Below are 24,093 nucleotides of genomic sequence, written 5' to 3'. Positions count from 1 at the left end.
CCTTAAGTAATAAAACTGAGATTCTTTATACGGTATTGAAAGTTTTATTTCCTTGCAGCCTTCTGTTACCTCTGTTTCTCTCCCTTGCTTCTTACAGATCTAAAAGAAAGATCTACTAATATACTGAGTAGTTCAAACCTGAAAGACACAGGAGTTCATATTCACAGGACACTTCAGCATCCTGGTATGTCCTGAAGGACATATTTCCTAGCATACATTCGTAGATACTATATCTGGGAGACAAGGAAAATTACTAGCAGCGCACAGGCTGTGTCTTTTAAAGTCATGCTAAACTAGCACAAAACAGGCCTTTCTAAAATGCTGCCAATGGCAGCAGCACTATAAGAAGAGCCACCACTACCCACACACACCATTTGAACCTCAGTAAAGCCCAAACTACACTGACAGATCCCACATCCACCCTTTTTGCTGTGCTAGAATTAAAGCATAAAATGAATTCAAAATATTTAATGCTTTTTTGCATTTTGCAAAGGCCTATAAACACACCTATATTTCTCATTTAAACGATACAAAGATGCTACTTTGCTTAGGTTGTTTTAAAAAATATATTATATACTAAATACATACATAAGACTGTAATTGAGAAAGTTATCCCTCTGTTTTCCTTCTCATTACAGAATTCACTAGGATAGCATTTAGAAAATTAACAATCCTCCAATTTTTGCTATCAGCCCCCCCAAAATGGTCAGTTTATAGTTTTTGCAGCTGAGGATTCAGAATCCATCCCTCTGCAGCCCTGCAACACCACCAGTATATTCTCACCTGGACATTCTCCCCAGTTTCTATGGAAAATAATGTCTTTGGCAATACAAAATAATGCTGTATTTGCAAAAGAAAAACTCTATCTAAAAGAGGCTCCAGAGCTCTGATATGAAGCAGCAGCCCAGAAGCAAGTCCTGCAATTAAGAACTGAAGGATGCTGAGCCATTTCAAGCACAGCAGTTTAATTTTTCCATATGTCTTTCACTTCAACATCTATTAAATATGCTTCACTCACAGTGGCAGTGAGGCTTGTAAGAACGGCACTACTTTTCAAGAATTTGACTCACCAGTACAAAAAACTAGATAAAATTTGCCTAAGTGCTGCTATTTTTGCAGAGATGGAAGAGGCATGCCACAATACAAAGTCACCCAGAAACCTCCTACTTAGCAGCAGCTTGCCATAACAAAATCCTCCGGGACAGGCATTATAAGCAGCTGCTCTGGAAGAGTGACAGAACAGTAGTCTGCTAGTAAGGGAACTGGGAAATCCTGCTTCTAGCCTGACACTCAGCCTCTGCAGCCCCAACTTGAGGAAAAGGGTTCAGCCTAGAGAGTAAAAACTGATCATCATTAACTTCCAGAAGCATCCTGGCTTAACCACCCAAAGACCATGAAACAAAAATCTCTTGCTTTACCACTAGAGGTTACACAATTTCCTTCCAAACACCTGGAATTACACTGGCACAGGTTTCTGTTGTATCTGGATGCAGAATCTACCCTAAACACAGCACAAAATGTGTGCCAGAGGGAGGGACCATGTAGGTTTTCTTCACTCAGCTGTTAGCAGAAAACTTGAAGCCTTCAGTCCTCTACTAGAGGTTCATCTTCGAGTGCACCCTAACTCCAGAATTATCTTCAAGTACTAGTATAATAGTACTATACATCATAACACAGGCTTCAATATAGAGATGAAGTCAGCTCTGTAACCAAACTACTTTATTTTCACTGCAGTTTAGTACCTTGTAATTTTTCCTGGATCACTGTATTCACATTTATTTTTTACTTTCAAGCTCAAAAAGCACTTTAAGTTTTCAAGGCTCAGTTTGGACTGCAACAGGACAGTAAAAATAATAATAATAAAAAAGTGGAAGGTATAAGGGGGCATTAGAGTTGCAGGAACATTGTAATGGCTTCTACTTCTGCGGGATCAACATCCAGAACCTCTGAAAAAAGACTGATATCCTGACACATATTTTTCCCACTTTCGCAAAGCTGTTGATCACTTTTTAGAGTGAGGCAACTATAAGAACTTAGGTATAACATTCTGATTGCTTACTACTCACATTTACAACAGTGTTTTTATCTACTCCCTCATTCACAGGACCGGAATTCATTATGAACTCTTAGTACAGGAGGAGGCCCTTTTCCAGTATCACCTTCAATAGGCATTCACAACAATAACAATTATATTTTAAATGCTGATGTCCAACTACAGGCCAGGACAAGCCTGAAAAAAAAAATTTTTTCAAAAAAATGAATAGCAAAACACTCTACACAAGCAAAACATCAAGAACTACATTTATACTGATAAAAGTCTTGCTCTCACATCAGATTAAAGACAATTCATGCAAGGTTTACAAAATAAAACATTTAATGACAGCTCCACATTAGCACATCTCCAAATTCCCACAAGCACTGCAATCATCACTGAAAGCAGAGATCCAGATTTTAAACATTTAAACTGCTGAAAAGCGTAGGATGACCCATAGCTCTGAGGACTCACCAAATTTTACGACTTAAAAAATCTTGCACAGTACTCCTTTTTGACATTGACTTTACCCTTTTATTCTCAGGAGTAATTCCATGTCTTCTTCTTCTCCAGATAAAGTCTTAATACCTTGAAATTCCAGCTTATGAGTTTTAAAATAAAATTATAAAGGCATTAGCATCTTATTTTCAATTTGTCACATTTCAAAAATATGCCCTCTTTTATACATTCAAGTCTTTATAACAAATTCCTTTTCAGTTCCCTTGAGAATCCAAGCGTGTTCCCACCCCACTGCATGCCAGAGTGTCTTATTCTCTTCACAGTCAACAGAAGAAAAATTTCCCTCTCTGGACTGCTAAACACTGGCTTTCAAAATAGCTTATACAGCCAGTGTCACAGCACAACTGACTCTCCCTTGAACTGTCTACAGCTCTGAAAAGAAGTGCTGGGCTCTGCACCAAATTGTCAGCCACCCTTGTTGCTATCTAGACTGAAACACTGAAGGTTTCTTCGCCTTTTACTCCACTGACCCACTACCCGCTTTCCTCCCCCTGCAGTCAGGAGCTCTGATTCACTGGCACGGAGGTTCCTTCAGCAGGGAGGAAGGAGTGTTACTCCTGTTAACACTCACAGGATCACACAGCTCATCTCCCCACGGGAACCACACAGGCTTTCTGGGAGGCCTAAGATGGGCATCAACTTTCAGGAAAGGTAAGTGTGCAAGATAATGACCACCTTCTGCAAGACTCCTCTTTCTCAGGCAGATTAAATCTTCTTCTCTGTCTTTAGCATGAAAAATCTCCATGTACTGAAGCCCAATCTTTATATACAAGCCTTTTATTTTTTTAATGTAACACACAACTCTCAACACATTTGAAATAAATCTGTGTGAACTGTGACAAGGTAAGCACCATTCATTTTTTATTGTTTTGGGAATGAGCAAACTGCAAATTTTTATTTGAAAATACAAAAGAGCAAAATGGAGAACTTAACTTTTTCGTGATATCCAAGCTGAAATGCAGTATCAAGGCATGCAAATTCAAGCTGGGTTAACCTGCATCCTAAGAAGTCAAAAAAGTCTGTAGAATACACTCATTAGTTAGCACTTATATGCTTATACATAGAACTTACACAAAAAAAAAAAAGTGCACACTCTTGTTTTGACTAAATCTGATTCCCAACACCAGTGAAGTGTGTAACTTCCACATGCTGCACTGCAACCAGTACTATCCAGTCAGAGCTTATTCTTACTATTAAAAGCTTTTTTAAACATAATCAGAAATCATGCAAGATATAATAGGCATTTTAAAATTCCCCTGTATCATTTCCAGCTGAAACACTAAAAACTCAGTATATAAAATCCAGAGAGTATAAAGAGTACAGACCGATGGTCTGGCAGTTTTGTTGAACCTGTAAATACTCAGTGATTAACCATCTCCGAAACTATAAAACTCCACTGAGAAAGTAATAGAAAGCAGAACATTCTAATAAAGTGAAACCATAAAGAGTAGCAATGTTTAAGTTGGGTCTCAGTTAACATAGTGACAACAAATGGTGGGGAGGAAAGCCCTCCTTAACCTGATAGCATCAGGTATTGGATGACAAGCTTACATGTGTAACTCTTTCTGGTTCTTCCCTTCAAGCATTTAACCAAATTCTTATACCAGGTTCTTATAGCTCACTATTTCTAATAATCAGTACAGATTAAAATTTTTAAAGTTCATGAGATTTGTTCTCTATCCTCTCTAAAACAATTCTGTCCCCCTCAATGGACTGTATCTCAGCACAGAATACAGAACAGTGTTATTTGTTAGAAAAAGATATGCAAAATATATCACACATTTCACTGAAAACACATAACACAGAAACTTCTGCACTGGGCGAGATCAAAGGTCCAGCTAACACAGCAATCAGAAGTGATGTCTAAGGAAAAATCAAAACCAAAATAGTACTGGACTTATCCTTCCCTGAATATCCTCTCAGCTTCTGCAAAGGATGGCTGTGACCCTCGGCAGCTACTGTCATACTCCTTCACCCCTTCTACTTCAAAAAAGGCTCAGCCTCTCAAAAAAAAAAAACAAAACAAACATTAAACCCAAAAAAACTCCATTTTATAAATTCCCTTGTACCAGGTAAGTTTGCTTAATGCAAAACTGATGCTCTAGAGTTTTAGGACAGCCCTTATCCTCATGCAGGATCATGCCAAAAACACAAGACCAATGAAATACGTAACTGGAAAATACTCTGACCACTGAATTCCAACCCCCTACAATTGCAGGCCTATTATCCTATTTCTGTTTATAAACTCCACCTTAAAACCATGGAGTTTGCTACCATTCCTCAGTACAGAGCAGGAAGGGCAGCTCTAGTGTGTTTTGCTAAGCTGGGTTGCTAAGGAAAGACACTGAAGAACTCCCTGCAAAATCAGATTTCTAAACTTAGGAATGCTACATCATATGTTTGAGTTATAAGGTGGAACCAAAAGCCAGGCTGCCTCCCAACTAAATTAACTATTATTCTCATCCTTAAGTATCAGTCTTACTCTATATGCTAACAAAAGATACTTTAGAGGAAAAAAGTCCTCAGCAAATGACAGAAGATAATGTTCAACATAAATAAAAATCCCCCCAAATCCCCACCCAGTAACATTACTTGGTTTTGAAGCAGAAAAGGTAATTTCATTATGTACTGAAAAGATTTGATAAGCATGTTTTCAATCTGTTCCCACAGCCTGTAATTCTTGTATTCACACAAACCACGGATCTGTTTCGACAGCCTATCTTCCAGCTGGAATATGTGTCCCATGACTGAGCTTAGCACCTCTTATCCAAGAAGCTATTTTAGAAAAAGCAGAGTAAGTGTACTTAAATCAAATCCTGCAGAAGGAAAGGACACTACTGAAACTGCATCCTCTGAGGAAAACATGTGTCTATGTGCTGCTGGGCTGGCACACACGGCATCTGTACAGAGTAACAGCCAGCAAGCTGCACATCTCCCACACTTGCAGTGTCTCCCAAGAACTGCACCATAATTTTCATCAGAAAGTGAATTCAATACCAAAACACACCATTCACAGCACTACAAGATTTATGATCATCCACAAACAGATGAACAGTGCCTGCCAGACACATCACAATTTCCAACATATCAAAGTCCACACATAGCAAAAAGGAAGATGAAGCCCCTCAAGTGGAACTGAAGCAAATGAGTAAATGAGCACCCAAGGGGAGGCAGTACCTTTTCTTCAACACACTACATGTTGTAATATTTTATCTAAAATACACTTAGATATTTGACAGTCCTGTTGATCCTTTGACTTGTGTACACAGCAACATTTGTTCAGTCACTTGTCCTTCCATGCATGTCTTTACAAACCAACAGTCATGGGAAAAGAAATAATGCTAACATGTAGTAAATCTGGAGTTTAAAATCAACATTTTACCCTTTTAAAAAAATAAATAAATTAACAAGCAGGTTTCAAGAAGATGACATCTTTTAAGAAATCGGTAGTAAATACAAAAATACTAAATAAAAATTAAAAGTCCTGTCAGCTTGCAATACTCCTCTTCACCCTACAAACATTCCTTCAGGCCCTGGTTCCAGGAAACATCCCCCAAGATTCCAGCTTCCTGCAGACACAGACACTTTCTCTCCTGTTGTGACTGCAAACCACCGATACTGTCTTTTGAAATAGTTGTCTTGCAATGCTCTGCATCAAAACATTCTTGAGACTCTGTTAAAGAGCTCTTCCTTTGTAACAACCAGAGAAAGTAAGTGATCATAAATTCTAAAAAATGCAAAACCCCTTTCTAAACTAAGCTATTTTTTAAAACAATACTGGAAACTAAATCTGTCTTTCCCTGTGTTTTGGGAAGTTTAACATTTGGCCATATCTGTTTTAAATGATACTCCATTTTAATTTCTCTGCTTCTAATGTCATTTCACTTATTTTATCTGCATAAGTTTAGAGACGAGTTCCTATATTTTTTAAAAGAATATACTCTAGTTTTCACAGAAGCAGTTGCAAAGCCAGCCCTTCAGTGGAAGCACAGACTGTGGACAAACTACTATCTTGAGTATATACCAAAGATTTTCAGTAACACCATCAACTCACTTCCAGACACCATGTCCAATCAAGTGTGCAGCTGCTGACCTAAAGAACAAAAAAATGTTTCAGCATTAGACTACTGGAATTGTTGAGTGTTTGATGGACAGGATAGAGAGGCAGCAAGAGTGAAGAAAGAAGAGTTGGATACATTATTCCTCTCATAAATGCAGCACAAAACTGTCTCTTCTTCTCTCATATTACTGACTGTCATTAATATTGAAGATAACTCAAGCATTTGGGGATCTCTTGAATATTGTTTGCCCTTAGCTCAGCCATTACAAACATGCTGTATTCCTTCATTTCCCCATTTAGCATCCAAACTAGCCCCCATAAATCAATACCACTTTTGTGAATGACAGCAATAGTCAGTCACTTTATAAACATACTACCTACAATTGAATCATAACATTAAGAACTTTGTAAATTGTTTTCTACTGGTACTTAAGCTCACAATTTCTGCATTTTAATCTGCACTTAATGTCCCACTTTGGGTACTTGCACAGTGCATAGCTGGGACTGTGATAATCAGATCATACTCACTAGATCTGGCTGCAGTTTAAGACAATGGGAAGATTATTTTTACATCTCAGTAACCCTTTTTACCTACTTATGGCTTAACATATGCATGTATGTATTGCATAATAGGAATTTCAAAGGTTTCCAGTTTTTAAGATTCAAATATTATTAATCAGTAGGCAATTGCAACTACTGCATTACTCTTCTCTAATTTTCAAAATTCTGTCTTTAACATGTCCAAGAATAAAGGAGTCACTCTACACCTGCTTTATCATCAATAAAGAGAAATAAGGATCTCTGGATAGGTATATCTGACATTTTGAAAATTCTCTTATGATCAGATACAGTCCTCTGGAGATGCCTGCACTGATCAAAAAGACAAACTCCAATGAATTTGGATCTATATGTTTAAATTTAGGTTCAGCAAATTCTAGATCTAAGTGGAAACAAACACCTAGTGCCTAAACCCAAACGGAATATTAATTCTGTGAGAGAAAAGAAACTTCTGCAAATTATAAGACAACCATGTGAACTGCCAGCAACCACATAGTCAGTCAGCTGCCTACAATCTAGCTTCAAGAAATCTTGCCCATGGCAATGCCACTTTATTTGACTGCTCCTAAGCAGAGCATCCCTTAGCCTGCATTTTTCTTGAAGGAGAAGTTAATGCCTGTGCTCATACAGGGAGTAATATGTGCAGCCAAGTCACTGGCAGCTTCCAAGCCCTCAGCAGATTTTACAACAGATGCTAATCATTTTTTTTAGAAGTTCTACAACAGAATATTTACTACACACATTAATTAAAAACTAACAGCTGAGGCCCAAATTATTCCTTGCTAAATCGAAGCATGCAAAAAGTAGCAGTGAAGTTACGACCTCATTACTGTAGGTTCTTACCATACAGAGAAAAGGGACCTTCTGCAAAGAGTTCCACTCACTCCTTCCCATTCACCGAAGGCAAGTGGCAGAGAGAGACCTGCATCTCTGATATGAGGTGCCCAAGTTCAGTATCTAAATTTCAGTTTGCTACAACAAACTTCATTGTGTGCTAATTGGCAATAGATTGGCAACAGCTTTTACTGTTGACTGTGTTGTTTTAGGCCTGAATGCCAGCCCTGTACAGCTAACAGATATTTTCAGCAGTCTAAGATCTGTATGCAGCTCTTAATCACATGTAATAGCTTTCTTGCAAAAGACATCGCTTGAGTTTAGAAGAATGCAGTGATGACAGTTAAAATGAAATCAACCCCTTGAGTAAAATCCACAGTTATTTTCAGAGATCTGCATAAATAGCAGCTAATCTGCAACTATAGTTTTCCAGCTGGAAAAGTATTTTCAAGAATTTGATAAAGGCTTTTCCATGTACAACTAGCCTCTGAGGAAAAAAAAACCCCAAAATTTTATTCCTTTTCAACATTAAAGGGATGCTGAAGTCAAATCCACTGTTCCTGTTGCCATATATGATTTACTGCATCTGATACAGCCCTGACTGCTCAACGTTTGAGAAATCATTAGGATATGAAATAGTCAAGCTTAGCATTAAATTTTTAAACTAAATCATAGAATCAGCTGGGTTGGAAGGGACCTCTGAGATCATCAAGTTCAACCCTTGATCCACTAAATAAATGGAAGACTTTTGTTTTAACTAAACAGTTGAAGATTGTTTGGGGTTTGCATGGCAAGGTTTTGGTAGCAGGGGGGCTACAGGGGTGGTTTTTGTGAGAAGTTGCCAGAAGAGTGTCCGACAGAGCCAATGCCAGGCAGCTCCAAGAGGGACCCACTGCTGGCCAAGGCCGAGCCCATTGCTGACAGTGGCAGTGCCTCTGGGATAACATTCTGAAGAAGTGACAAAAAAAAGAGTGCACAGAGGTTACTGTGGCCAAAGAAGAGTAAGAATACATTAGAAAAACAACTCCGCAGTTGTTTCTTCTGACCGAAGTCAGCAAAGAAGGAGGGGAAGGAGGTGCTCCAGCTGCCAGAGCTGAGATTCCCCTACAGCCCATGGAGGACCCCACACTAGAGCAGATGGATGCCCAAAGGAGGCTGTGACCCCATGAGAAACTTGCACTGCAGCAGGGTCCTGGCAGGACCTGTGGCCCTGTGGAGAGAGGAGCCCATGTTGGAGCAGGTTTAATGGTAGGACTTGTGATGCTGCGGAAGGGACCCACGCTGGAGCAGTTTGTGAAGAATTGTAGCCCATGGGAAGGACTCGTGTTGGAGAACTGTCCAGCTGACAGAGAGGCTTTGGTGGGCACCTGGCATCCAGTCAGAGTCAAGCCATCACAATTGAAATTAACTTGTAAACTATGCTGGAAAAAAAAAAAGGTTCTTTAAGATAGGTATTTCAATGTCTCGTCCCCCAGCGTTCTCTTTTATTGTCTTGAGCTCATATAGTTACTTTCTTTTAAAACAGTGACATCTCAAATCCCTTGTCATTGACTAATCTGAACCGCACCAAACCAGAGTTTTTTCCATTTTACTTAGTCAGTAGGAGATCTTAATGGAACAACTTTACTTATACACTGCTTTCTCCACTGGAACATGACAGACAGGAATGCTATTTCCATGTGACTGGCAATGCGAACAACCACAGCAGCAGAAAGCAGAGCTGGAGTTCATCACTTTGCTGGAAAAAGAAACTAGAACAAATTAAAACCCACAAGACAACTGGGGTTGACAAAAAGAAAAACCATTTCCCCGAGCACTGCAAGTCTGCAGCAAGAAAGCAAATGACCTTGTAAGTTTTTACAGGTTACAACTAAACTAGAAGCTTGCGTGTTACATGGGAATCAAGAATCAGAACTTTACAGCAAAGGAAATTCCAAAGTGATTTGTCAGAGCTTAAAATGCATTAATTTAGGAACACTGATGAACTAATCTCTCTCTGGCAAGTGGATACATTTCCACTGCTTTACAATAAATTGAAGCTTAAATGATACTCTACAGTTTGTCAGCTTGCTCCCTGAGGACACAGATGCAAATCAATGTTATTTCAGTCAAGGACAAACACTTTAAAGAAACCATAAGTAAAATCTACAATCACTTCTATCCCTTTAGCGGAGTTCACTTTAGTGACACACCTTTAGCACAAATACCTCCACTTCTCACCCTAAAAAAGTTTTACAAATTATCTGCCAGATATTCTACACCCCAAATACCAAACTCACTTGAGGTGAAGATTAAAGTTTAGATGTTTCCCACCTGAGCCAATACGGACTGTCTCCCAGATCCCATCAACTTTTCCTATTCCTGATTCCTAGGTAAATGTCTGAACATCTTCAAAAATTGTCCATTAGGCCTCAACAGTTAGGCCTCAAACAAGAACTGCTAACTACAATTGTCTACCACTCCTGCATCATATCCAGGACAGCACTGTGCAGACCCTCTCCCCAAACCCAAGAGATTTTAGCACCAGCAAAACAAAAAACCAAAACAAAATAAACAACAACAACAATAAAAAATAAAACCCAAAAACCAAAACAAACAAATTTTAAAAGAGGAAAAATACCTAATTTCAGGTATGTGCACTTGTACTTCCACTGAAAGCTTTGTTAGATTTATTGTTGTGGTGTTACTAGTACAACAGACTTCCTTACAAAGCTGTGCCGGAAAACGAGAAAGTTCAGTAAAGAGGAAGCAGGTAAACCAATGTGTGTGCTGGAAGCAAATCAGTAAACCCTGAAGTATTGTTTAAAAGAACAATTCTGTAGTTCCTTATCTCTCAAATAGAAAGTCTATATTCCTACATAAGAAATTCATTTGTAAAGTAAGTGACTCCCAAACTAGCTCTATTTTCAGGCTGTTACTATATCTCTGTGTGTAATGGATCCCTCTAAAGAGCTTAGAAGACCAAACTTCATTAGGACTTTTTTGGTGAATCAAAGTAACAAGTGAACAGATAGGTAACATTTTGGTTATTCACTTGAACTCATGAAAGATAGAGCCCATATGGGAAAGAAACTTCAACCACAATTACAAACTTTCAAAACACAAAGGAACTGAGAAATAACTGTTGGCAAATATTTTCTGTTATCAGACATCTGTGTCAAGATCTGGAAAAAAAATAAGCACATATTATATGCAACTTTTTAAAAAGTTTTATATGTAGCCAAATTTAGTAGAAAATTAATTCCCATTACAAAGACTTACATGAACACGACAGAAGTAAGAAAAGTGATTTTATCAAGTCAACATGGACAGTTTAGGCACATTCATATCAACACAGTACTTATAGGTAACACACCCTAAAGAGAAAAAAGAAACACAAACATTTTCAAAAGCCCAAATATCTTCCCTAAAATACAAACCAATATACAGATTACCATGAACAAATAGAGAACAAGAAATTACTGCAACTTACACTAACTTATCAATCACCACTGAATATTCTTATAACACATACAAGTCAGATGACTGAACACTGGTATTTTATTCCCTCCATGAAATACTCTCTTATCATTTCCTGGCTGCCATTTGATATTTAACTGGCAGAGGGTGGGTGGGTGGAAAAATGTTCTTTTTCTAGTTCAAGTATTTTAGGAGAAAGTCATTGGGTAAGGAACACCGCATTTTAAAATATAAATTTAGTCTGCAGCATAAAATTTATTACTAGACTAAGACAACTTCCTAACCACACATACAAGAGAATTTAGCATTCTAGTTCAACAGTTAACAAGATGAATCAACAGCCTGGGGGAGGAAGGAAGTCTTGCATCAAAACAAATTACAAGTTTTCAAAATTCTGGACCAGCAAGCTTACTGCACTATGAAAAATTAACAAATTAAGACATTTCCTCATTTGAAGTATCATACATTCATTACATTAACAGTCTGCTTGAAACATGCAGACAGCTCAAACATGCTAACTACCAACAAGTCCTGAGAGCTTGCCCTATAAGCCTGCACAAAAACTCAGAGATCAGAGCATGTCTTCTAATACCCTGCAGAAAAATGCCACAAGAGTTCCTGTCGAGTCTTTGGATATAAAGTTGTAAACTTATTCACTAGTTTACAGAATATACAGAATATGTTATATGAAGAAGAGCACCTGAGAAAGCACAGATACAGAGTTTTTGTCCTATCAAGCTATGCAGATATGCAATAAGGCACAAAGAACCACGTAGTACAAAGAAGCAATAATAATGCTTAACTACAAAGCCAACTGGGAGCTTCCTGAGCTGTGAAGTTCCCTTTCAGTTCTCCCCGCAATGTTTTCCTCCTCACAATCCATTTTTTTTAATAATCTATTTCAAAAAAGATCCCTTACAAACTTTAAGAGCAGAAGTGTGGGTCATAACACTGCATAATTAATTCAAATCGGAACAATCAAGGTTTTATAGCCACCTTCGTGCTTCAACGTATCCTGTGTTTACTTTTAAAAATGAAACAGGAAGACACTGCACTCTTAGACATTCACTTGCTTTCTTCCCACCTTCCTGCTAAAGTTGGCAGTGATAGAATAGAAGGCAATGAATAGTCACTACCTTTAATTTTACATTCAGTGGTGCATCTTTCAAAATTTTCCCAAAGGAGACTATTCCAGTCGGTTTGGATAATTCACGTGAGCCAGTATCTAACTAAAGGAATGCAAACAAAGGTCATGAAAACAATAATGCAAGAGTCTGTACCAGATTCTCTCAATTAAAGTTTTCAGGCAGACAGATGTAAAAAGTTATGCAATTTACACTGCAAATATTAATCTCTCCGGTGAAAGTGCTGCATCTGAACTAATGTAAACTCGCCCCACGCTGCTATATGATAAGGACAGCCAAATGACAATGCAGGCTTGTCTGTCATATGACAGTTATTTTCAGCCAAGTAAAACTAGTTTAGTATTTCTAGTATAGTAACAACTTCTTGGTACATCATCCCAAACTGCTCCAGCTGAAAACCACTAGTCCTGTCTCAGATTTTCAGCTCCTAAGGAGAATTTGGTAGTCGTATCAGGGTGTAGCAGACAAAATTTTGTGCAATGAGGCATTATAAGGGAATGTTTGTCTTTCAAAAGTTATTTATATAACATGAGCTTAATTTCAAAAATTGTGTGTTTTAGCAATTTTCTGCCCAGAATTTTAATATTAGCTATTTAGTTGAGAGGCATCTGAATGACTTAAGAAGTCTCACTATCTCCCACAGAACACCTCTCTAAAGACAGCCTTTTTTTTTTTATTTTTTTCTGTTAGTACATTTAACATTTAAGCAAATAATGGTATTCGATGCAGAAAAGATGTCTTATCATTTGTAAGCCACAACTGGAGACTGAAAGTTAATTTAAATGACAGATTAACACAAAAAGAAAAATGACAGAATAATGCAGGTTGGAAGGAACTCATCCAATCCAACAACACACTAAAAACAGGGCCAACTTTTAAGCTGTATCAAAACATTGAGAATTTATATGCTTGATGATTAGATATGTTAACAGGTCTGTTGGAACACTATAAAAGAAGTTAGATATACAATTTTACATTATAAACAGCTCAAGTTCAAACTTTAGTTCCCCACAAAGACACCTCAGCACCATTATTTGCCACCTCTAAGAAGGGCCTCTTTATGCAGCCCATTGGTCCATCTCAGATTAAACCTGACCACAGCTTCCACCAGCTCCCTTTTGCAGGCACTGGCACTTGTGTGGTCACACAGTAAATTCATGAGATTGATCCAGCTGAACCCCAAACTTGGCAGAAAACTTACAATTACTTGGCCAAGTAAATTCTAATGCTGGCACAAGGGGGCATTGGGAAAGTGCAATTGGATGCAGAACACCCTTTTTGTCGGGAGTGCACATTTACTTCATTTTGAAACTGCAGAATCAGTCCTTACACTAACCCCCTGAATCTCTCTGCAACAAGAATACATGAATGCAGAGGAAAGCCTACAAACAAAATTTAAATTCTCATGAATAAAGAACCATCAGTAGGAAAAGCTTTCAAATTCTCACTGCTCCTCTAACTTTTAACCGTATCACAGGAAGGACAGAGAGGGAACAAAACCAAACCAAACAAAAAAGAAAAAAAGGGCCGCACCTTTTAAGCTGCAAAATAAAAAAGAACTCCACCAATCTAACAAAGACTGGTACACAAAGCTGCTAAAAGCTATTGGGAATAAAAAACTAGAAGTAGGTTGGGGATTGGGATATTGGGATCAAACGAGTGTGCAAGAAGGCCGAGAAGCACCTCCCTCTCCCAGGCACAATATCAATGGGATTCAAGAGGAGATGGGACACGGCTTCTCACCCGAGCCCTGACATTAGGATGGGGATTGTACAGGACTGTATCAAGGAACAAAGGATCAAGTAGTATCTTGAAAAGCTGAGGTAAGTGGAACAGACTAAGCAAGGCTAGCTAGCTGGTTTAAAACATACCCCCAAAGCCAGGAAAGGATGAAGGATTCTTGAACCTCACTTTTGTAATGGGAATTCCTTATAAAGGAAGTTAAATATGGACTAATTCTAGTCAAGGCAGAAGAAACCTACTATCAGTTACCTCACTAGCTGATGGGGCAAGTCTGTACAACCTCACTTTCCAGGCCTGACAATTCATTATTGGCAGCTAAGAAAAGTCACAAAACCTACACTAAAAACATAATAAAAGGAACTTCTGAAAAATCAAAACACAGAGAAAGTTGCACATGCCAGAAAAAAAAAAAAGTTGATTATTTTAAAAAAATACACATACATCTTTAATTATGCTACCATCTTTTCCTACTTCCCCCAACAGAACTTTAGTCTTGTTCAGTGAGAAGTCAAGGCCTCCTCAAAAAAGCTGTTAAGACTGTCTAAGAAATGCAAGTGTAGTCCAATTCTTTCTTGCTTTTTGTTACAAAACGAGAAAAGCATTTAGTGCACAGCAGATGGGACCAAAGAGGGGTCCTGGGTCAGTTCATGCCATCTTGGACAAATTACAAACTGTCAAACACATAAATCTGGCATCTGGCTTCTACCATTTCACACACGGTCACTTTCAGCAAATTCTTGATTTAATTCCTCCCTCTTATTTCTCATCCAACAGTTTCTTTCCAAACTTCACAGAACTCTCTCCTCATTCAACTGAAACAAAACTTACCCAGAAATATCAAAGTGCCGTAGGAATCAAAAGTTATACAAATGACAAAATGCCAGACCTCTCTAAATAGTTCAGTTTCATAATGTACTGAATTCAAACAGTTGTTTAAAATAAAAATGCTCTCCCCTCTTCTTATCAAAATCCTGTTTCCCCACTGTTCTTGTTCACATTTAATTCTATGTTGAACACTCCAGCTCTGTACATCCTTTATTTTCATTAAGTGTTCACAAACACCAGCCAAAGATAAGAATTTAACTTTCTTCTTTGAAGTGGTGCAGTATTTACCCTGAATATGCAAAAGCAGCTCTACTCATACTACATTTGAAATTCTGCTGACCTTTCAACCCTGGTACATAAACCTTGGAAGCTGGCCCCTGCTAGACCACAGAAAAGCTCCAAAGCTGCTAGTGGGGTGTCCATTCTAAACTTCCTTAGGAAAGGGTAGTATTGGACTTTTATTGTCCAAGAATAAGGAAAAGCAAAGAGAAAGATAAGACATCACAGCTCAAAGAAACTCTGTATCGAAACTAGTGATGTCTCATACCAAATCTATTATTTCTGTAATCCACCCAGAAGAATTATATTCTTTCATTGATTTCCTTTTAACTGCATATTGAAACATCCTAAAGCAATGGCACAGGTTAATTCATAATCATTAACTGCTGCTTTCAAAATCTGATGTACTACTGTAAGGCTCTGATGAACCGGTTTCACACACTGCAGAGCATATTTAAAAATTAACATTCTTTTAAAATTTGGTATTGTTTTACAGTTTCCACGAACCCACACCCCAGATTCAGTACAGGCATATGGTCAGCATAAAATTGTTGCTAAGCTCAAAAGAAGTTATGCTGAAGGCAATTTTAGCAACTAGAGAACTAGTGAATGATTTGATAAATGGGAAATAAATAATTTGGTTTATATTGAAGTTTAAGTCAAAGATTTTTATCTTACCAGAAACAAAATGCTGCCTCTTTTTTCATTTTAAAGAACAAGAACAGGAGACCAAAGAATTTTTTTGAACACTTCAAATTTATAGAACAGGCTTTCATTACATTAAACTACGATGAAAATGTTTTCACAATAACCCTGATTCAACTTTATTTCCCAGAAGGCTCTCATGTAAAAAACCAAAAATTTAAGAAAATCTTAGAATGCATATCCAACTACACTGTGGTGTGCCAACAATCTCAAAACATAGAAGTAATTTAAAGTGAGGAAAATCTTGTAAAGGAGGCAGAAAAGGTTGACTCTGACCCTAGATTTTTTTTTTCCCCCTGCATAAAAATTTGGTCTTTACAGACTAGATCTTTATGACTTCCACATTTTCAAATATGGTAAAAGTGAGGCCAGGCCTTATATGCAAAACTCAGGCATGGAAAAAACACTAACAAACTAAATTGCAAAATTAAAAAGTACCAAAAAAACCCAAAAACCCCAAAACAACAACAGAAACCTAAAAATACTTGTACACATCTTCCTCAGTTATTCAGAAAATCTGCACAATTAAAGAACACATTTGCAGTAGTCCCAAAACTCAGTAATAATTTTTATGTAACAATAGTTTATTATATGAAAAAAGAATGTATGATACATACATATTTAGAAGGCCTGTGGCACCTACAAACAGTTCAAGAGGCATAATAATACTTTCAGTGTCATATAATAATACTTTCAGTGTCATATTTTTCCTTAGTAGTTTGATATTACGTCCATAAACATCAACTCAACATGTGGCTTTTGACCAGAAATATTCTGGAAATGGATCTTTATATATGAGTCACACAGTGGCTCTTACTTACCACAGTACTATGTGAGAGAAGGTGTTATGGGACAGGCATCATCTCAGCACACTTTTAACACACTCATTTGGAAAACTTTGAGAAACGGGGAGATATGATCCATTGTCCAACATGCCTTTTTTTTCCTCTGGTTCTCCATTCCCAGAGCCATCACTCACATGCCTCCTAACTCTGGGATACTCTTAGGAAGTCATCCAGTTTACCTTAACTACAGTAAAACTGAACCAAATTAAACTTCTTCCTTTAAAAACAAAACCTAACCAAAACCACAACCCACAATACACACATGTATGTATTCATACACTGTGAATCACTTAGAACAGCCTTCTGTAAAATGAAAAATAATCAGGCAGAAGGAGGACACGGACTTCGGTTGTTAAGTACTCACAAGTTATTATTCTGTTCTTACTCACACCTCTTCATACTTCCCAGATGCAGGCTGGCAGCCCAGAGCACACGTCTGCTCCCCATCAAAACTGATTAGATCCTGCTTGCCATTAAATAACTGTACCTAGGAGTAACTTTTCTTATAAATCACCCCTTGGCAAATTCAATCTAACATGCTCAACAAATTGTTGGAGAAAGGATCAGAAGAATGAATCCCAATGCCTCAGTGTCTTCATATTTCAGTATGCTGTACAAAAACCCAACCCACAGTTCCTACAGCTACAGCAATAACATCGTTTACCAAAGGTATAATTAGAAGATAAGAGGAACATCTTTTTGTTCTATGGCAAAGAAAAACACACATTGTATTGCAGAAGTCCACTTGTTTATCAGGTTTACTGAGTACATACTTAATGTCCATTAGCAGGGATTCTTTGGAGACTCCTGTCCTGAACTATCTAAGATCCAGTTAGTAAGTTTGATTCTAAATCATTCAGAAATCTTCATATCAAATACACATAAGAGCATAATCACCTCAACCCTCTCTGCCAATGTCACTCAGTACAGGTGTGATCCTGCAGTTAGAGCTAACTAACCATTTTTCTTCCACAAACACTGGCTCTGCCTTCCCAATACCCATAAAAAACAGTTTTTGTTGCTCTAACCATAAAATTGGAGCATCTGTCAGGAAGCTCATGGGACAGTTTGGTGAGCGGGAGAAAAGTATGTATCCATATTTTATTCTAACATGAGTCTAAATACAAATAATTTTACAGTTATAAATCCCAATTTCCTTTTTCACACAGACTTTCTGAAGTCTGCTTTTAGTCAGAATAGTTTCCCATCCCTTAAACATTCGCAGTTTGTTCAACATCCAACACAACACTCAACTAAGAAACATCCAACTGCCACTGAAGTCATACTTGGCATCACCAACACAAAAACACTCAACAACATATGGGGTGATAATTATTGTATTGATTATATAGTTATATATCAGCATCAAGTAAAAAGGGTACATGCTGACATTACCTCCTCCCTCGAGGGGCAGTGGGGGGACAGCAGTTCAGTGGTAACCCTCAGTACTCACAGTCTGCAAGAATTTCATACAACTTCCCAAAAGAAGGAAGACTCAGCAAATTTCTTAACAATAGGACTCCATATCAGTTAAGTTAAAAAGATGAGCAGACACCTATTTAGGTTTAGGCAGGTTTTTTCCCCTTTCTTAGGTAGATGACAAAACAAAACAAGTGGGGAAAAAAAACTAAAAACGCTCCAGTCTAGAGCAGAAACTTAAGCAAATCTGTAGGACCCAAAATGGCACAGCAGACTTGTAATGAATGTTTTAATATGGCAGTACTTTTACTACAATCATGTACACTATTTTGGTTCCTGTATAATACATGCTTAGGGATATGAAGAAAATTGTCTAAATCTGTTTTCAGAATCAATTTTTTAAAAATACTAAGATTTGTTCCTATTTTGGTCGCCTGCTGATTGCTGACAGACTGCACACAGATACAGCTCCTGGTACCAGGCCAAATTTACATTTAATCTGCAGAAAACAAATTCAGCACAGCTTTTTATCTGCATGTTAAAGAAAACAGGAGTCAAAGTTTCACTAACCCAAAAACATGTCAAACACGATATGTTGGCATGTGATAAAAGTCACATTAAGCAACCAAAACCCCTCAAATGGCAAAATTAGCTTCACTTTTCTGGTTGTTCTGAGAAAGAACAAAGTAAATTTGCTATATCACTTAGATTATGAAATTTCGTTACTGTCTTAGAAAGCAACATGATACCTGGCCTTTAAAAATTTAGAGCCCTGGTTTCCTACCTTCAATTGTGTAAGCAGCAATACTTAAACTGCCACTTTTCTTATATGTTTGCATCTAAATTACATACATTTCAGTATAAAATACATCTAGTGTGATAAAATGTTGCTAAGAAAAGGGGAAATGTCTTCATGTAAAGATTTTTTCATGTCTTAAATTCAAAGACTACTCTGACCTCCAATTTTTTCTTGTTTTAAGTTCAGCTGCCTAGTTTTAAATTATTTAGAAAAGCACCCACATCTGCTCCCTCCCACCCCATATAATCCGTGACATCTTCCAAACATGCAGCAGAGTTTTAACTACGTTAGCAAGTCTATGAGTACAGATCTTATTTTTTAAGACAGTAATTGCAGTATCTTTTTGCATGTACATTTTTTTTAGATAATTCAGTGTTGACATTTTAAAATACATAACTTGTACACATGTTGAATTTATTCATTTTACATGCACAGTACAGAATATTCCTACTGTATAACCACCTGGTTATGGAAAAAATAGATCTAATTTAGGAAACTAATAATTAACATTACAAACTCTAGTGTGATAGCACAACAGTATCACTTTCAAAGTGCAACTGAGCATATTGCCAGCAAAAAAAAAAAAATTCTCCTGAAATAATCACTCTCTTAAAACTAAATAACTCAATGCAGTATTACTGAGTACTTAACATGAACCACTAAGGCAGCAGCCAATCCCAAGGTAGGTGTGGTAGGGAGGAAATCACACATGAAGCTAAAGCTCTTTTCCAATCAAGGACTCAGAAAGATACCACATGTCAAATAAATGTTTGAGATGTCACATACTTTTATTGAAAAATGGTTTATTACATCTCAGTTTCTGTCTCAGAAGAGTAAAATAAGTTCCCAATATTTAAAACACAGCACTGCCCTACTCAAGTAATTTAAAGTTTATTTCCCTGACCAGAAACCAAGGGAACATACTTCAGTGTGGAGTTTGCATTAAGATGGATAAAGTAGATACCTATTAAACAGATGTAATGCTCCATATACCATCCATTAGCTCTTACTGGAAATATGAAATCCATGAATCTCCAAGACAACACACTATTGCAGAAGGAAGAAAAACAGCAGTTTTTCAAGACATATTACAGAAGCAGCAGAAAGACTCATATAAACCTTAATGACTCTGACAGCAGACATTGAAGACTACTTTTGATTTAAGTGGGCCTTCAGTTTTCAGAACTCTTCCTTTTCCAGATTGCATTTAATCTGGAAGCTACATTTACTTGGAAGCATGATACTTCCAGAATATAGCATATGTGTCAGCAGAAAGAAAAGAACCATGATCTTTAAAATTTAAAAAGATGAATAAAGAGGAAGGAAAAAATAACAAAAAAACACCCTATACCCAAAACCAACAAACAACAATTTACAATATCTCTGCCAGCTGGTGTGTGAGAAGTTCACACTTTTGGGGAAACCCTGCATACTGATCAGCTGCTTCCTCACAATGCCACAGTATATGCAGGTGCTTGAAGTCAGCACTCATTCCTCTCTATCATTTTTTTTGCCTCTGATTTCAGTCAAGAGGCCCCTTTCTCGATGTTTAGTTATTTGGACAACTCAACATAGGAATTAATTGCAATTTTATCAAAGGTAACAAATTGTGCCTTAAAATAAAACTTATGCACAGCACTAAGCTTGAATGTCTACGGCTTAGTTACCAGCAGATAGTTACTATATACAGCCCTCCACAACAAATCTAGCTACAGCTAATTCATTTTAAATGCATCGTCAGAACACTTCCACTATATTGCTGTGTGATTACAGGGAAAGAAACCAAACACAACACAGAGCTAACATAAGAGCTTTTAACTAGATTGTTTGAGATGCACATCTCCAAGTGGTAAAACCGTTTAGTCTCTCTTGCACACTATCCTCATTTTTATTGTGATCTTCCACTAAAACTTTGGTGAAAGATATGACAAGCGGGAGTAAAAGACTCCCATCTGACACCTACCCACTATATTCTATTCCATAACTTCCTCAAGTAGAGCTAGGACAGGTCACATCAGGTATTGCAATTTGATAGCATGAAAACAGCTACCTGGATTCTTATCATCTCAACAGTGCCCGATGCACAGTCACTGCGAAGAACAGTCCGTGGCAGAGAGGTGGATGGCTACAGCTGAGGAGCAGAAAGTACTCAACAAAGCACAGAAAGAATTGACAAGAAACCCTCACTGCTTCACTAAGGAAGCTATGAGAGCAGCGAGCTCCACACAGCACATCCCAGGGCCAGTGCAGGGCACAGGGAGGCCTGGGTGCGCACTGGCACTGACGGGTGGCTGTCAGCCCTATCCAAAACACTGTTAATCCTCCAAAAGAAGAATTACAAAGAAAAGGAGTTCAACTTTGAAGCCCGATTTCAACTGAAAAAAAAAATTAAAAACTGTAGTTCTGAAGACTTATTATAAATCCTGAAACTTTCAGAGGAAGATCCAGAGAAAGCCTTCTAAAAACCCCACCACATCAATGCACAGATAAAGCCATCGCAGCCCCTGCACCTCAGTCCTCATGTCACAGCCCTGAAACCTTTCAGAAACACCACTTCATTTCTGTGTCACTCTCCATTAGGTAACGCTTTACTGAAAGCCCTGACAGCGTTAACAACCCAGTTCTGCCTGTCTCTCATCTCAACTTCGCAAGAAACGTCCCGAGCCGCGACATCCGAGTGCTGTACAGAGACCTCGCCACAGCCAAGCCGTACGCGTCACTTGGCACCTGAGGGGAGAGAAACGCAAACCCTGCGGTAAAGTTTATTTCTGCGAGGGAAACCCCGGCCACGGCAGGCTCGGGCTGTCACCGCCCGGCAGCGCCGCGGGGGTGACGGAGCGGGGACAGGGACAGGCCACCCCGGCGGAGGGAAGGAGGGAGGGAAGGGACACTGCCCGCCCGCTCCCGCCGCTGGACGCTGAGTCTCGGGAGAGGCTGGCGAACCGGGGCGAGCAGCCGCGGGGCGCGGGAGATGCCATGTCCTCACCCCCTCGCTCCCTCCCTCCCCGCCAGGCCGGCTCTGGGGCTCCGGCCTCCGGCCTGTGGCGCAGCCCGGGGAGGGGGCACCGCCGCGGGGAGGGAGCAGGGCCCAGCCCGGCGGGTGCTCCCGGCAGCGCCGAGGGGTGTTGGCCACTCACCCACGCAGGCAGATCCGCGGAGGAGACGCTGAGCCGCACCGCCTCCTCCTCGTCCTCCAGGAAGGCGAGCGCCCGGCCCAAGCGGGAGCTCTTGCCGCCGCGGTGCCTGCGGATCCAGAAGAGCCCGCACAGGGCGATGAGCACCCAGCTGAAGCTCAGCCCCAGGTAGCCCAGCATGTACACGGGGAAGATCAGCACGAAGCTCCTCGCGAACTGCGACACCAAGCCCGTCACGTCCACGCTCAGCAGCGGCGGCGGCTCCTGCACAGGGTCCGCAGCAGCCGCTTTCTCCGCGGGGGGATCCGCGGCGGACCCCGCGCCGGGGGGCTGCTTAGCGGCGGCCCCGCTCATGCTCCCGCAGCGGCGGCTCCTACTGCTGCTGCCGCTCCTCCCGCCGCTCCTCCTCCTCCTGCCGGGGCGCTGGCTGCGAGCGGGCAGGGGGCAGGGCGGCGGCGGCGCCTTCTCGCATCCCGCGCCCGGCCCCGCTCACCGCGCTCCGGCACCGCCCGCCGCCGCTTCCGGGCTCTGCCGGCCCGGCCCCGACCGCTGCCGCCGCCGTCGGGAGGAGGCGGCCCGGCCCCGGCCGCCGCTATTGGCGCCGCCGCCGCACGAACGCCTCTGCCCCGCCGCCTCCCCCGCCCCGGGCGGCTGCGGCTGCGGCTCCCGCCCGGCCGCTCATCCCTCCCTCCAGGCCTGCCCTGGGAAGCGCGGGTTCGCGGCACACCGGTCAGGCTCAGACCCCTCCGCCCAGGGGCTGCACGGCCTCAGGGAATGCGAAGAGGGGAGCGCGAGGAAATGGGCTCCTGCTGGGTGGCGAGAGCAGGAGCAGCGAGCCGAGTGTGAGCGTGTGTATGTGCTCCCTCACGGGCAAACCACTCAGTTCTCTTCAGTCACATATGCGGCTGGATGCTTTCTACCTGTCACACCCTTCGGTAAACCCTTCGTGTTTCTCTCTGTTCCGTGTTGAGGGGTATTACTAAAGGCTCAGAGGAGCCGGGGGCCGATCACCCCTCGCCTTAGTCACAACAGGTGTTTCCTGAAGCTCTGCTCTCACATCCTCGGGTAAAGCTGCCTCTGTCATCTTGTTAACACACAGGAGTACCGAGGGTGGCACCGTCAATCTTGGGATTTGTAAGCCCTTACATGTTAAACTGAAAAAGGTGATTTTATAACAGGCTTGTGTCCTGTATCTCTTTTACATAATAGCACCTGGTTCCCACATCATTCCTCCTATCGTTCCTTTATGTTTTTAATAACTTTATTCTAGCCGCCACTTTCGTAAGGGGCAGCTGTTGCTTGTCCTTAGCTGTGTCCTAATCAGTTTGCTAGTATGCGCTGGCTCATTAAACTCAGCATTTACCAGGAGTTTGTTGGTTTTTTTTTTTATTTGGGCTTTAAATAGCTCACCTTTCGCTTAGTGAGAATGAGGGTCCTTTCTCCTCTCTTCATCTGCCAATTTTCACAAAATCTGTAGGATTTTGAGACTTGCTATTTTCAGGTAGGGAAGAGGGGAGGATGAATTTAGCCAATAGGCTGAAAAGTTATGAAAACACATACAAATGGACAAATAGGAAAGCTGCCTAAGCTGCATTTCCTTAAGAAGCAAAAGCAGCCTCATCTCAATTATCCAGAGAAATGGAAAGTCGAAAAGCAACAGCGCAAATAGAAAAGTTGCTTGCTTGATGCTGCACAGCAGAATTGGAAAAAGAATCCGTATCTTGACAACTGAATGTG

At 40.0% G+C, this 24,093-nt stretch overlaps 1 protein-coding gene across 4 annotated transcripts in view; it reads right to left on the bottom strand.

Annotated features, from left to right (window-relative positions):
• ESYT2 (extended synaptotagmin 2) overlaps positions 1-22,871 on the bottom strand; it is an 80,197-nt gene extending 57,326 nt beyond the window's left edge. For 2 of the 4 annotated variants that reach the window (XM_064637979.1, XM_064637986.1), the window contains exon 1: positions 22,360-22,870. In XM_064637979.1, coding sequence (XP_064494049.1) covers positions 22,360-22,710 — 351 coding nt within the window. In that variant the 5' untranslated portion in view covers positions 22,711-22,870. Of the gene's footprint in view, positions 1-22,359 lie in introns of all 4 variants that reach the window. The other 2 variants (XM_064637970.1, XM_064637997.1) reach the window with 2 other exon arrangements.
• Positions 22,872-24,093: the final 1,222 nt, after the last annotated feature.

This window comes from Pseudopipra pipra, chromosome 1 (assembly GCF_036250125.1).
Source record: "Pseudopipra pipra isolate bDixPip1 chromosome 1, bDixPip1.hap1, whole genome shotgun sequence".
NCBI lineage: Eukaryota > Metazoa > Chordata > Aves > Passeriformes > Pipridae > Pseudopipra > Pseudopipra pipra.
This window is presented reverse-complemented; position numbering and strand designations above follow the sequence as displayed.